General features: G+C 43.5%; 1 protein-coding gene across 24 annotated transcripts; it reads right to left on the bottom strand.

Annotated features, from left to right (window-relative positions):
- Positions 1 to 9,515: 9,515 nt before the first annotated feature.
- Positions 9,516 to 15,181, bottom strand: LOC123091874 (uncharacterized). 24 transcript variants are annotated; one of them, XR_006443726.1, is made up of 6 exons: positions 14,652 to 15,180; positions 12,849 to 14,096; positions 12,627 to 12,753; positions 12,101 to 12,138; positions 10,683 to 10,885; positions 9,516 to 9,803 (listed from the first exon to the last, which is right to left on the bottom strand). XR_006443726.1 is itself a non-coding variant. In XM_044513479.1 (4 exons), exons 1-4 carry the CDS (start codon positions 12,636 to 12,638, stop codon positions 9,680 to 9,682), a joined length of 372 nt encoding a protein of 123 aa, XP_044369414.1. In that variant the 5' UTR covers positions 12,639 to 12,842; the 3' UTR covers positions 9,516 to 9,679. The 24 variants fall into 24 exon arrangements, 1 of the variants encoding a protein (XP_044369414.1); XR_006443723.1 differs by having other exon boundaries at positions 10,683 to 10,868; XR_006443729.1 differs by having other exon boundaries at positions 12,101 to 12,111.
- Positions 15,182 to 16,406: the final 1,225 nt, after the last annotated feature.

The following is a 16,406-nucleotide window of genomic DNA, read 5'->3' as shown; positions in this document are numbered from 1 at the left end:
TATTTGAACATAGTTTCCAGTTATATAATTTTTGTAACATGCATTATCATTTTGTTGGTTAAATTTGAGGTTATATACTAGCAAGCATTTGCCCACAACACACATGGCGGCGGTCTCTGCTCGCATCCCTCGGCAAGCTCTGCTCGCCGTTAGGCACCGCAGCACGCTCTACACGTGTCCGTCGGTTGCTACTATATACATAAATATGGTTGTTCGCTCTTGAGGGGACCGCGGAGCGCTCTTCTCGCATCCCTCCACATGCTCTCTGCCAGCGGTTGGGCTTGCGCATGATCACGTTGGGGCCCCATATGGATGCGGTTGCACCGCGCGCGTTGCTACGCGATGTAGTTACGTGCGGCACGATGGAGTTACGCGCTGTGAATTAGAAGTGCCATCAGGGCGTGCTGATCGATATTCCAGGCCGTCCGGCTTCACCTTTAATTCTCGCGGCCATTATAACCTTAGTCTCTTCAATCTTTTGATGGTGCCCCACAACACAAGAAGCACACCCACGACGACACATGGAGAGGGGATGTCTAGCGGCGCTCCAATGGAGTTCGGTGAGCATAAAGTGGCGACCAACACGAGGGAGACGGATCTCTCGGTGGTGTAAACCATCGACCCAGCCATGGTGGACGACTACATTAACACCGTTGAGCAGTTGCTTGCTGGAGACAAGTACAAGGTGGTCGACATCGACCTTCAATACACTGTCGGTCGTCCCGGCATAGATCAGAAGGTAGCCGTCGCCCAGTTGTGCGTGCGCCATCATGTCCTCATCTACCACTACTGCATGGCCAGAGAGCCTTGCGACCGTTTCAACAGCACCGCCTACAAGTTCGCCACGGTGGAAACCACTGACGATGTAAAAGTGCTCAGTGTTATGGGTTTGGCCTGCCAGAACCTTGTCGAAATCCGTGACCACTATAGGGTCTTGGGCAGCACGAAGGACTCCTTGGTCGAACTCGCCTCGGCCATCATCTACCCCTACTACGAAAAGATGAAGCAGGATGCCCAGAGAACAAATGTCGTATCCTGGCACACGACCTGGATGCGGCGACTGGATGAACCTCACCTCAGGTTCGTGGCCAAGAGCGTGTACACATGCTACGAGATGCACATGTAGATCATTGACATGAGGAAGTGCCTCATTACCCAAATCGACGTGCCCGGATCGAGCCACAAGCAGAGCAAGCATCAAAAGAAGTAGATGATGATCAGATGATCGTTTATGCTAGTTAATCATGCATGCAATATATAGTTTACTTTATTGGTGTGTGGAAGTGTCATGTGTGTTGTAGCCACCTATGAAATTATGCATGTAATAGTTTACTTTGGTGTGTGCAAATGCTATGGTTGTAGTAGCCACCTATGTAATTGGATGTTTAATTTGGTTAATCATGCATGTAATATATATGTTGTTGTTCTGTATGCAATCCCATTGCACAATACACACGTCATATTAGCAGCAACCGTTTGTGTTATTATCGGTCTTCGCACACATTTCTAATTACAGACCTGTTTGCCACCTATCACACACATCTTGTTATATTGTACCATCTATGTTCTCTTGTCTAAACATAAACAGTTCATCCGAGTGAACCGCATGTTGTATATCGCACACACCTTGATCTGGCTGACCGTTTCTTTTGTGTTGCCTTATCACAAACAGTTCATCCTAGTGAACCGTATGTTGTGTATCGCACACGCCTTCATCTGGCTTCCCGTTTCTTTTGTTACTCCTCATCGCAAATAGTTAATTGAACTGAACCGAATGACCTGCATCGCACACGCAACTAAAATCTGAACCGTGTTTGATGCATCCATCATTGCAAATGTTTTGGACATTTTTTACGGTTCTCTGACACAACCATTCGCGATTACTGCATTGCACATAGTTTCTCGAACGATCTCTGATCGTAGTGTCGCGTTAGCAGCGTCCTGCACTAGTGATCCATTCGGTTCAAACAACCAATGCATTATTCAACTCACAGGTACATATGTTTAAGAATTACATAAGCACCAAATAAAGAATGATGAACCAGGTTTCTATACTTGTACTATTACAGATGGTAAAGAAAGAGGCGAAATACATTCTGGTTGCTGAACAAGGTGAAGCGGAATGTCCCTACTCCCCTGGATGCAGAAGGTACGCCCCACTCTAGTCCAACCCCTTGTGATGGCCGGACACCAATGGTGTAGTTTGAGAGGTAATCTTGAGTAAAGTGCTTAAGGATCCACTACAAAGGAAAAAAATTCAGGCATTGTCATCTAACACAACTCATTACGGGCAGTAAAAAGAAGGCTACAAGGTTCTTACTTACCATCCTGCAGTTCACTGTTGTCTTGCATAAAGTGTAAACATGTAGTTCGATTGACAACTTTTGACCCATTTTAATAACAATCTTTATCAGTTTCCTCACTTGATGCTGGTTCATGAATATCTCATTGCCCAATAGGCAGAAAGGGTCGAAGTGTGGATCTTTGGCAATGACATGTGGACCTAAAAGCAACAAGTTAATATTAAAAGCTAAACAACAATTGCAAAATTATCTAGTACAACACTCCCTCCATCCCATTATATAAGATTTTACAAACATATATCTAGACACCATCAGAACATTAAGGTAACACTCTTCCTTGTTGCTATGTAGCCTGGGATTGCATATTTAGTCATTCAGTATAATGCATGTTGCTATGTAACCTCATATATATTAAATATGGCCCTAGTTAACATACTGATAAATGGGTTACAGATATATTCAGTGAAATGTCCGATTTGACGATTAATCCCTTATCAGCCCCTAGGCTATATGTGTCACAACCCTAGAATTTGGTTGCAACTAGTTGCATAATCATCCATGCATCATGTCCAATTTATTGGAACTTGAATGGGGATCAATAAACCCCAGCACCCCCCCTGAAAATACCATGTTCAACTGAAAAACATTTCAATGATCCCAAAATGCCCTTCACAAAAGATAATCATTTTTTAATTGGTCTAGAACCTCTCCCAAAAATGGTGCACATTTTTCTAGATCATACTTGATTTTTGAATTAAATAATATGTATTTGAATATGGGCATTTAAAAGCTATAAATAGTTGTAAATGCTCCAACAATTCTGAAAACAGCTGAGGGGCCTCTGAAATAATTCAGTTACTGCCCACAAATATTTTCAGGATTTATAGAATGGGTTTGGTATTATAACTAAATCGGAAACAAACTATAAAATTAGAAAACAGAAACAATTAATAAAAGAGAGAGAGCGAGGGATTTTTACCTGGGCCAACTTACCTGGTCGGCCCAGTCGGCCCGCCCAGCCCACCAGGGGCAAGGTTGTCTTTATCCTTGCGCCAGTAGGATGCCGAGCGTGTTCTCGCCGCACGCACGCCCTCCGAGCACCACCTCCACTCTGCCTGCTCGCCCGGATCCCTCTGGACGACACCATGCAGCCCCCTTGACTTCCTCTCACTCTCCCTCGTCCCCATCTCCTCCCCTAGCTCTCTCCCTCCCATGCAACAGAGCACGCCGTCGCTGCCGTTCGCCGCCACCGCACCCAGAGCAACTGCCTCACCTCGTCGTCGTGCCCCAAGCTCCGTATCCTCGAGCTGAAGCTCTCCGCCGAGCCGCCCGACGCAGGGAACCCCTGGAACACCGTCACCACCCTCATCTTCAAGCCTAGAGGCCGGAGATCGCCATCGTCGCTCCAACGACTACGATGCCTCCCCCGAGCCGCCGAGCCCTCCATCCGATGCACATTGATCCCCGCCGTTGTTTCCCCGTAACCCCGTGGCCTACCGCTCGCTGTAGCCACCATTTCCATGACGTCCGAGGCACGCTGCTGCACAAGCTCATCGGCGATGAGGCTCCGGTGACCAAATGGTCCCGTGCATATGCTCGTCATCTTCGTGAGCGCCTGAAGCACCCATAGAAACTACCGTTGATCCTACCGTGCACCATGTCATCGTTTTCATCGGCGCCCGAACTCCGGCTGCCGCCGCGAGCTTGTTTCCGGCGAGCTCTGACGACATCAGCTCCCGCCGTCCGCTCCATTGGCTGCGCACGAGCAACAGCTCTTCGTAGAACCTCTCCCCTCCCAAAACCATCGCCTGTAGGAGAAACCCAAGCCAACCCAGTGTGCCTCACGTTTTGGTCGCCGCCGGCGTAACTCCGGCGATGGTGACGTGATACGTCTCCAACGTATCTATAATTTTGGATTGTTCGATGCTATTATATTACCTGTTTTGGATGTTTATGGGCTTTACTTTACACTTCTATATCATTTTTGGGACTAACCTACTAACCGGAGGCCCAGCCCGTATTTCTGTTTTTTTGCCTATTTCAGTGTTTCAAAGAAAAGGAATATCAAACGGAGTCCAAACGAGATGAAACCTTCGGGAGCGTGATTTTTGGAACAAACGTGATCCAGAGGACTTGGAGTGCAAGTCAAGAAGCAACCGAGGCGGCCACGAGGGTGTAGCCCCCACCTCCTACTAGGCACGCCCCCGTATCTCGTGGGCCCCTCGGGCGTCCATTGACCTACTTCTTCCTCCTATATATACCCACATACCCCGAGAACATCAGAACAAGCCACGAAAACCTAATTCCACCGCCGCAACCTTCTGTATCCGCGAGATCCCATCTTGGAGCCTTCGCCGGTGCTCCGCCGGAGGGGGAATCAACCACGGAGGGTTTCTACATCAACACCATAGACCCTCCGATGAGTTGTGAGTAGTTTACCAGAGACCTTCGGGTCCATAGTTATTAGCTAGATGGCTTCTTCTCTCTTTTTTGATCTCACTACCATGTTCTCCTTGCTCTTCTTGGAGATCTATTCGATGTAACTCTTTTTGCGGTATGTTTGTCGAGATCCGATGAATTGTGGGTTTATGATCAAGTTTATCTATGAGAAATATTTGAATCTCCTCTGAATTCTTTTATGTGTGATTAAGTTATCTTTGCAAGTCTCTTCGAATTATCAGTTTGGTTTGGCCTACTAGACTGATCTTTCTTGCAATGGGAGAAGTGCTTAGCTTTGGGTTCAATCTTGCAGTGTACATTCCCAGTGACAGCAGGGGCAACAAGGCACATATTGTATTATTGCCATCGAGGATAAAAAGATGGGGTTTATATCATATTGCATGAGTTTATCCCTCTACATCATGTCATCTTTCTTAATGTGTTACTCTGTTCTTTATGAACTTAATACTATAGATGCATGCTGGATAGCGGTCGATGTGTGGAGTAATAGTAGTAGATGCAGGCAGGAGTCAGTGTACTTGTCACGGACGTGATGCCTATATACATGATCATGCCTAGATAATCTCATAATTATTCGCTTTTCTATCAATTGCTCGGCAGTAACTCATTCACCCATCGTAATACTCTTTTATCATATAAGCTTTCAATCTACTTTTATTTGCATCTTTACTTTTCCAATCTATATAATAAAATACCAAAAATATATTTATCTTATCATATTATATCTATCAGATCTCACTTTCGCAAGTGGCCGTGAAGGGATTGACAACCCCTTTATTGCGTTGGTTGTGAGTTCTTTGTTTGTTTGTGTAGGTGCGTGGGACTTCTGAAGAGCCTCCTACTGGATTGATACCTTGGTTCTCAAAAACCGAGGGAAATACTTACACTACTATCGTTGCATCACCCTTTCCTCTTCAAGGAAAACCAACGCAAGCTCAAGATGTAGCATGACATGGTACACTAAGTTAGCACTAATAACGCCATTAGCTAATCACTGTGCCACTTACATATGGGCCCCACGCCTTAACTAACCACGGTTTAACTCCTGTTTAGTTTGAGCGAATCACAATGGCCCCACGTGTCAGTGTTGACCCTGCTGACGTGGTCGTTGACTGGGCCCACACGTCAGCGACCCTAACCAGCACTGTGACACTGACCCGTGGGACCCACTGGTCAGGTTTGACCTGGACGGCCCAGTTGACCTGCTGATGTCACCCTGACGTAATTGCTGACGCAGTAATGCCCTTTTATGGATTTATTCTTATTCAGGAAATTCCAGAAAATAGTGCTAACTTCAACAAAAATCATAGAAATTAACCCGTAACTCCAAAGGCAAAGATTTATATATGAAAAATGATCAGAAAAATTCAATCTATCCATCTCTATTAGTTTCATGCATGTTTAAACAACTTAACCTTACTGTTTGGTTCAAAACATGATAAAGCACTATTTAAATTCATAAGATAAGCTTGGGGTTGAACCTTTGGTTCAAAATGACTCAAACCCATCTGGTTGTAGTTGCATTATCCTAACACACTCATTTTGCCATGTCATGATCATGCATCATATTGTTGCATTGCATTGATTGTGTTCCTTCTTTATTGCCGGTGTTTGTCCCCTCTCGATAGACGTGGTTTCGACGATGTGATCGATGACACCGATGAAGAACTATAGTATCTTCAGAAGTGCCAGGCAAGCAAAACCACCTTGTTCATTTCGATACGATCCCACTCTCTCGCTCGTGCTCTCTTTTACTGAATTACGACAACAACATTTCATCTGTTACATGTTGCGGTAGTTGAACCCCTTTTCCTCCGCATGAGTTGTCATTGCCATAGTAAATAGACGAAACACACTACCATGAGTAGGAGTTGTTTGAGCCTTGATGTGCCTACTCATTCATGCTTGTTTGTCATGCCTGCTACTTCTTAGAGTTAAGTCAGGTCTGTTTCATCGGGGATGAATTGGAATGGTGATGAACATGTCCTACTGTGTGTGAGCTAATTGTGTGAACACGATTTGGTAAAGGTAGCGGTGAGAGGCCATGTAGGAGTCATGGTGGGTTGTCTCATTGAAGCCATCCTCAGGAACTGAGTTCTGTGTTTGTGATCCGTGAACAGCTACTACCATGCATTGAACTCCTTAATTGACTCTCTCGACTTATTAACCGCCCCTGTCCTCTGTCCAGGAGTTGCAAGTAGTTTCTGGTGTTTGTAGTATGTTGGAGGCCGAGCGTAGCGCTGACCCAAGGGGTGGGCTGTGATGTAGTAGGCACGTGGCCCGGTGTACCGAGTTGCCCGTTTGGTGACCCGGGAACCCTGTACACATCGTTCGGGGCCGTATGTGGAAACATCGGCTGGACTCCCTGCGGATGGAACCTGAATAGGCGATAAACCTGGACTACAGACTTGTGTGGTTAGTCAGGTCGTGGCCGACACCCTCGCCAGGTCTCTGCTTGAAGGTTGCCGAGATACATGACGTGTGCATGGCGGTAAGTGGCGAGAGCGTATGTGAAGTAGTACACCCCTGCACGGTTAACATCAACTATTCGAATAGCCGCGTCCGGAGTAAAGGACCTCTGGGTTGCCTATATAGTTCATAGACAAGTGAAAGTGGATACTCTAAAATGCGCAAGATAAGCGTGAGTGCTACGGATGGCGTTCTCGTAGGGAGACGGGAGCGGATCCATAGTGGTGTATTGATATGGTGAATATGTGGACTCGTGTGCGCCACCTCAAAGAGTTACTTGCAATCGTAGTTCAGGATAGCCACCGATTCAAAGCTGGCTTGCTACAGTTAAACGCCACCATCCTTTTGTTGATAATGTTTCATATGTAGATAGTTCTGATGTATGTCTTGCTAGGTACATTTGTACTCACATTTGCTTAATTTATGTTTTTGCAGAGAAACTCCAGTCTCATTAGTAGTTCTGCGTGGACTTAGATGTTTAGCTCGTTACCTCAGCTACGATGTTGTGCCCTCTAGAGGGTCTTGTAGATGGTCAGGCTTCTCTGCCCTTTCCATTTGTAGTTGTCTGTACTCAGACATGTTATGCTTCTGCATGTGCTTCTAGTTTGTATGCTCTGAATGTTGGGTCATGACACCCATGATTGTAATACTTGGCTCCTCGGAACCTATTGAATAAACATAATCAATGCAATGCGACAATATGATGCATGATCATGACATGGCAAAATGAGTGCGTTTGAGCTAATGCAACTAGCAACGATTTAAATGAAGTTGGTTTGAACCCTAGGTTCAAATTCAAACTCCATATGTTAATATTCAAATGCCATTTATTTGATTTGTCATAAACAGTGGTCATTAGTTGTTCTAGCATGCATGGAAATTGTACAGATGGATAGATTGATTTTTTCGATAATTTTTCATGTATAAATTATTTCATTTGGATTTACTGTTGAATTGATATGAATTTTAGAAGTTTAAACTATTTTCTGGATTTTCCTGAATGTTTTTAAACTAGAAAACAATTACCGCGTCGGCACTACATCATGCATGTGTTAGCAGTCAATGACGCTGACCAGAGTCAAACCTGACGTGCGGGTCCCGCCTGTCATGGACACAAGGGCTAACCTATGGTTAATTAGCATTGTGGGGTCCACTATCAGTGAGTACGGTTAAACTAACTAGGTAGTTGGACTAATATAATCAGCCCACATCATCGGATTAACTCCGATGATGACCGGAGCACTGAGGTGTTGGCCGTCCGGCCGTTTCCGACGATGAGAGCAAGCGTGCTTGGGCTCTTTGGGTTCAGCGCGACTCCGTGCGTCAAAGGGTGGAAGTAGAACAAGCTGGGGTGGCCGGAACATCGCCGGTGACGAGCTCAAGCGGTGGCGGCGGTCGGGTTAGCACGGATACGCTGTTGCAGCTTGCAACTAAGTGAACGGAGTGGCGCAGGAGCATCTACAGACCAGCAGAAGCAAGTTGGTCCCACATGAGAGAGCTGAGGAGCTCGGGAGCAAGGGATCCATCGGCCATGGCGGCGGGGAGCTTCGACGTCCATGGAACTACAGCCCAGAGGACGCGGGCGAGCATGAGAGATGGGGGAAAAGGTGCAGGGTCTCACAGTGAACTCGTAGAGATTCTTAGACTACTTGGGGACGTCCTGCGCGTGGCGAATCAACGGCGGCGGTGGTCGGAACCCGAGGAGGAAGACGACGGCATAGTCGGCATTGCAGCGGGTCCGGTGAAGCATGGCTCGGTAGAGACACTACAAGAAATATGTTAACTTGTGACCCTCACTATTGGTCGCTGAAAGGTCATTGATTTTAATTTGCAACCTTTTTTTGACCAAAAATAGATGGTCAAAAGTTGGCAGTCGTAAACTGAAATTAACGACCTTCTTTGGGATAAGGTTGTAGATATTTACGACCAAAACAAAAGGTCGTTGAACCCATGACCTTTTGTTTTGGTCACTAGCTGTCTACCCAGGCCACGTCGGATCTGACGTGGCAAAATTGCGACCAATTGAAAAGGTCGTTGACAAGATTCAAACCCGGTCCAATTCGATGTTTTACATGGGCCGAGCCAAATAATTTGGCCTTATTATTTTTTTTCTATCAATTTTTGATCGACTTCATGGGCCAAGCCCAACAATTCGGCCTTTTTATTTCTAGTCCTCATCCATTTCATAGTCCATTTAATTAAGCCTTTTTATACCTTTATTCGTAAATGCGTAAAATTCCAGTCCACTATCGTTTGGGCCATAGCCTTTTTAGAGCCCAAATATTATTCAATCCAATAGAACATTCAACCTTTTCATTCACAGATTTCTGTTACACATTTCAACAGCAAACAATCAATAGTTCTCTCAATTAAATGATCAAATCCAGAATCAATGAAACTCACAACAGCACATACACGTCTGCATGATCCATCAAGTTTGCATACAATCAAAAATAAATACACATGCACCAAAACATGGTGGCAACATCAACTAAAACTATTGTGCACATCTCCAGGCTTCTTCTGATCATGCTCACAACAACAACAACCTCAATAATATTAGATCCTGATCTGCATAAATTATAAGTGAGATACAGTGGAATTTAAATGATTGCCAATAAAAAAATATCCATTCAAGAGAATAGAAATTACACATAAATGCTCAAATACCTCAGTTTAGTAAACACTAAGCATGGCATGGCAAAACATCCAAAACTTGACTACAACACATCAACCTGATGATGTTCTACTAAGACATTGAACACACCAACAATACTAGCGTACAGGTACCAGCACATCTACTAGCTACGAGTGCAGGTCATGCAATGAACATCTACTGGCTACTAGCACAATTGCACAAGCAATAGAAGCAGCAGCAGCTACTAGCACTGCTAGCAGTAACTACTAAGTACTAACTAGTAGCAGCCAACAGCTAGTAGTAGCGAAACTAACACTGAAGAAGCAAAACAACAATAGTACAGGCTACAGCTAGAGCATCAACAGCAGCAGTACATCTACATCTAGACTCTAGGGAGCATCAACAGCAGCACTACATCAAATGACACCTTGTTGTGATGTAACAGCATGGTACAACTGACTTGCTTCCAGAACAAAGTGTGGATTATGTAGAAGAGTAGAGATCTGTGTGCCTTGGAAGTACATCAAATGTTAAAAATCTGGACTGGTTAAATAATAATTGTATTCTTCTCACCAGAATTAGTACTTACACGGAGAGACACTAACATGCAGGAATATGTATTGATTGTCAAAACTTGCATTATCCTACTATCACTAGTACAACAAGCTGCAGGTTGGCATATCCATGAACCATGTACCTCATGACAGATACAATATATCATCCAATGCTCCACTATGACAAAAATTAAACAATTACACCTCACAAAGGCAAAGCAAAGAATCATGGAGCGAGTAGGAGGGGTAGAAGGGGACCTGAGGAGCTCATCGTAAGTGGTTGTAGCCTAGGCTGAGCTTCACCATCACAGTGACAACAAAGGGAGGCAGCCGAGCCTACCAATGCGTCGCCATCATAGGAGTAGTAGTAGTGTAGCACCACCAGTGTCAGACCGAAACTGCTGGAGCGAATCACCATCACATGGGTCACCTCCACCAAAGGATCTAGCAAGGGGTAAAGTCTGCACGTTTCAGTACAAGCTAGTGACGTCAAAAACCAAACAGTAGCAAGAAGAAGAGAAACTCTAGTACATGATGATTAGTTGAAGAAACATGAACTACATTTAGTAGTGATGTTTCCATCATCCTACTATCACCAGTAGAGCAAACTACGGGTTACCATAGTTCTGGAACCATGTACTTCACGCCAGATGTATGTAGTAACACAAGACACATGACACCTAAAGAAAAATTATTCATTCAAGAGACTACAAATTATACATAGAAGTACTGATGGCCTAAAAATCAATCTACAGATGATAGATAATAATAAACAAATGATAACAACATATTTTCTTCATTATATAAAGAGAAACTAACGGACTGTTATGTGCACGCAGATGCACCAAAAGAAACTAAAGACCATTTATCTTAAGGATTCCACATAGCTGTCGAACATGCTTATCATCTAAGGAAAGAAGCATAGCTTTTTCAGGGGAAATCAATCTACAACCCGATGGATATTAGGACTATCTCAATACAGAATATGAGCATGAGCGATACATCAGGCAGTATACGCGTCTGGAGAGAAAGAATTACGACCCACAAGGCAGCAGCGATAGCTTCTACCTTCGCATATATTTCAATACCTACTACTATTGTCATGTATGTTAAATATGCAAGATGTAAAAATGACAGTTATGTACATCCAATGCAAACAGACTTGTGAACAAGAAGATAAACCGCTAATGCACTTAAATCATTAATCCAACACTGCACATAAACCTAGAAAGAAAGTAATAAAGCAGCTGCCATAATACAGAACATCATTAGGCCCAAACATTTGGCATATTCAAACATGATGTTGTTCTATGACTACATCAGGTAGTTAATACCTCCATGATTCTACAGGTAGAAAATATCTACTCTATCATATGAGTTTGACTGCGGAGTATAAAGGGGAATACGGTAGTTCAGTCTATCCAATTATCCATACAATGTAAAAGGTCGTGGACATACTAGGCACAATATTATCACCATTTATAGTACAATAAACTCAGATCTTACAGAACAAATTGACATTATCCGACAATGCAGGAAACTGTGTGTTTTCTCCCAGCCATATGATACACCAAAAGCATAGTGCCCAGCAAATGTGAAACCAGACTTGTTACCGGTGAGTATGAGGAGGTCATCGGTAACTATCACAACTATGCGAGTAGGTCATCATTTGGTACCTGGCACAACTCTGCAAGGAGGTCGGCATCATTGATTCCTAAAATTTTAAGTATTGTTCGGTGAACTTAACTCAAACAATAATATGTCTAAGAACGACCAGACTACAAGTGAAGCTTATGATTACAGATACAGAATCTAAACACTGAGTTTAAATATTTAAGTTCAGAACATAAATGTAATCTTATGATGTCCATGAAATTACTATGCTTCCATGGTGAATTATACACTTAATAGCTACCAACAAGCATAGGCAATTATGTATGACAAACTAAAACAATTTCTGCTAACACGTGTAGTGGGTTTAACTTTTACAATAATGTAAATTACAAGATATATCATAAGAATTAATATCCCAAGGAGCAGATCATTGTACATTTTTTCGTCCAACAAAACATGTATGCAAGAGCATGACTAGTGTATTAAACAAGGTGTGGTGTAGCTAGGGAGTTCAAGCGAGGTGACATGCAGTTTCTCACAAGCACGAGCTCAGAGCAAGCAAACGGAGGCAGGGAGAAGAGAGCTCACCATGGCTCTCATGTAGCCGATGCTGAAGAGGCGGCATGTCCGTTCAACAAAAGATGCTGGGGCCGAGCGAGCCTACCACCACACACCTTGATGAGCCCACCCTTGTACTCTGCAAATCCTGTTGCCGCTGCACATGATAGACAAGAGACATAACAAGATAATGTTGATCAAATCGAAGGATAAATCATGTCCAGGAACAAAGGAACAGCTTAGATAGCTCACATTTCATGTCCTGGAGATCATGTCAAGGTACACCGAACAACACCTACCAATGCTCATTAGCTGCACCTTGATACAGAGAGTGAAAAAAGAGGTCAATCACCTCCACAAACACCAGCACCTTGAGAAGGAATTGTACAAGGAATTGTGCCAGCTACCAAAGAAGGAAGGACTCTCTGCTTCATTCATTCTAGACTATTTGCAATTTCAGTTTGGTTTATAATTGGAAATGAATCTTGAATAAAAAGGAAAAGAAAAGGTGTTCATCATATTTGTTCTTCATAAAAGAAACTGAACCAACAAGTTGTTTCAGTCAGAGTGGAACCAAAGTACGTATTTAATCATGCCTAAAATACATCACATCCACATCACACACCAAATTAACATAGGAAGCAGGGGAGTAGGTCACTGTACCAAATTAACTAGAAGGGGGTCAGACAGAGAGCAGAAGAAGAAAAGATGAGGGGCGGACAAAGGGATTTAGATATCAAAATGTCAAACTAGCATTCAGATATCAAAATGTCCAACTAGCATTCAGAGATCAAAATGTCAGAAGTTCACACACACCAACACCAAATCATACTTCTTCTATCAACTATAAATCGACTTATTGGGGGTTTCTACGATTTTTTTACCAAATGTTTTTGCTTCACAAAAAGCTAAAAGTTGGTCCTGTATTTTATCTTCACAGGGATGTCAATCAACCACAACGAAACTGCATAACTTGTAAGTTTTTAAAATTATTTGTTGAACATTTAGAGAAATAGACACGACAGTTTTACTCATAAACACTAGTAAAGCTTTGATAAAAACACTAGTAACTACTGCCTCTGTATCAAAATACAAGAAGTTTTTGGAAGTATGGACGGAGTAGTTGCCTGACAATTTCCTTTTCTTGCCCTAACGGCTCAATTGAAATGTGACACTGACTAGTAGAGTAATATAGACCAGAGTGACAGAGCTTCTACATTAAAGAGCATTGCATAGTCCATGCATGCAGTTTCTCAATGACAGTCATACAGTGAATTCTCGAACCGGAATGAAGGGCCAAAATCTACACGGTGGGCAAAATCTACACGACGACGCCCGGTGTACGATACGGTTGAGTCCTGCGGAGTAGCTGATATCGATGATTAGTAGAAAAGGGAATGCAACTGCATTGCCTTCGGGTTAATATGTTACCTCGAGAGACACTGAGTTGTAGAAGAAATGCCAGGTGCACGCGCACATTGCTCCACCAAGAAGTGGAACCTGTTATTGGGCAGAAATGCAAACTTGTTAGTGAGCAAGCACACGAACTGTTATCAACAAAACTTTGCTGCTTGCAATAGCTTTCTCAATGGAATGGATGCACACTTCAATATGGAGGGTTCCTCAAGAAACCGCATATGCTCAGTTTATGACGAAGAAATCATTAGGTGAAGTGAACCAAATCATCTTCCAGAATATCAATGACATGCAAAGCTTGCAACTGAATCTTAACTGAACATTGTGACGGAATGGTACATAATGCGGTGCAATAATAGAACAACATGTTCAGAATCACAACAAATGCTACTACTGACTAATGACTGGAGTTGCCCAGTTTGGATCTACGAGAACGCCCCGGTGCCCGCCATTGACGCTGATTAACCGCTACATCTACATGAACACATTGTTTGCTTGGTTGGTTTGGTTGACTTCTAATGGTGCTATGACTACATGGACACGAAATGGGGATCTGGCTATCTAATGACACAACTACAGATCGAACTGCTATGGGGATGTTGGTTGGGAGAGGAGAGGGCGGCATCGCCTGAATCGCACCTGACGACTGGTTCACCTGAGCTTGGACGTGAAGGAGGAGAGGGCAGCGTTGCCGTGCTACCGCTGGTGGCCGGTGACCGGAAGGCGGAGCGGACGGAGCTGATCACCGACGACGACTTGGTGGACTTGGACCTGGACTCGACTGCACCTGATGTGCACGGGCGCCGAAGATGTCATCGAAGAAGCCCTCGTTGGTGGGAATGGCCGCCGTCACTCGACTGCCACAACGGCACAAGGCATCGACGCCACCGCCGTAGGAGTAGTACGGGTACTGGCCGTCGTGGCCGGCCGCGACGGCGTGGTAGGCGGCGACGGCATGGTAGTCAGCAGCGGCGCTGGGACGCGGGAGCTTTGAGAGGTGGGAGGGGGAGGGTAGGGGGAGCTCGATCTGAGGGAGGGAGACGGCGGTGGGAGGGATCAAGGGGAGCGCCGTCAGTGGTGGCGGCGAGGAGATGGGGGGAGAAGCGGTGCAATGGGAGGAGGGGATCGATTGGATCTGGGTAGGGTTTGGTAGGTGGATGCGGGTGGGGTTTTCTTTTTCATTTTCTTTTTTCTGTACATAAATGGATGGATGGAGGGATGGATGTGGTATGGAGAAATGGATGGTTGGATGGGCGCCATGTCATCGATCTGTGTGACAATGAATTCCACCAATAGGAATAGAGCACATATAATTGTGTTTTTTTATTTTGTTTTTCTATTACTTTTTCACATGAAAAATCAAATATTGGTCGCATATTATGCACAAGAGTGCATCTTGGAATGTCAAACAATGTTAAGAAAGTTTTCATTTTCTTTGGACGAAAACTCAATTTTCCATTTTTCGAGTGCCCAAAATGGGTTTAATTGTGAAGGGCCTACCAAATATTTGTTGCAAAATTGGACCAAACCATTTTTCTAAAATATTAGTCCATATTTAATGCACAATTGACCAAATGGTTGGGTGTCAAAAGCTTTTATCCACCTCTCGTGAAAAAGATAAATTTTTGTCGATTTAGTAGGAAGCGGGTAAAATTTGAACTGCAGCTACCTCGTAGTTTCCTCTTTATTTTTTTCAAAAATCATTTCTAGGTACTTAAGTATCTATTTAATCAGAGAAACACCAAAAAAATTCCAAGATTCAACCACTATCTATGAACGGTCATTCCCGCTGTTTTGGCCGCATTTTGAAACGGTTATAAAAGAATCAAAAAAATCAAAAAATTGGAAAACCTACGCATTGTGTCATTATATGTGACTAAGTTACCAGGAAAAATAATAAACTTGTAATACGGCAATTATTTTAAAAAAGTATTCTCAGAAATGAGCTATCATGTGTCAAGATTCATGTCTTTCAACCCAAATGTTTAATCTTATGGCCATATTCATGGCATAGTTTGTTCAAATGATCTCATATTGTGCACAAGGGTGCATATTAGAATGGCAAACAATGTTGTCTAAGGAAGTTTTCATTTTCTTTGGACGAAAAAATCATTTTCCATTTTTCAAGTGCCCAAAATGAGGTTTTTTGCGAAAAACCTACCAAATAATTGTTGCAAAATTGGACCAAATTATTTTCTAAAATACTAGGCCATACTGAATGCACAATTGATGAAATGGTTGGGTGTCAAAAGCTTTGGTCCACCTCTGTGAAAAAGACTAATTTCAGCCGATTCAGCAGGAAATGGGTGAAATTTGAATTGCGGCTGCCTCATAGTTTGCTCTTTATTTTTTTCCAAAAATAATTTCTAGGTACAAAAGTATCTATTTAATCAA

This window comes from Triticum aestivum, chromosome 4B (assembly GCF_018294505.1).
Source record: "Triticum aestivum cultivar Chinese Spring chromosome 4B, IWGSC CS RefSeq v2.1, whole genome shotgun sequence".
Classification (NCBI taxonomy): domain Eukaryota; kingdom Viridiplantae; phylum Streptophyta; class Magnoliopsida; order Poales; family Poaceae; genus Triticum; species Triticum aestivum.
This window is presented reverse-complemented; position numbering and strand designations above follow the sequence as displayed.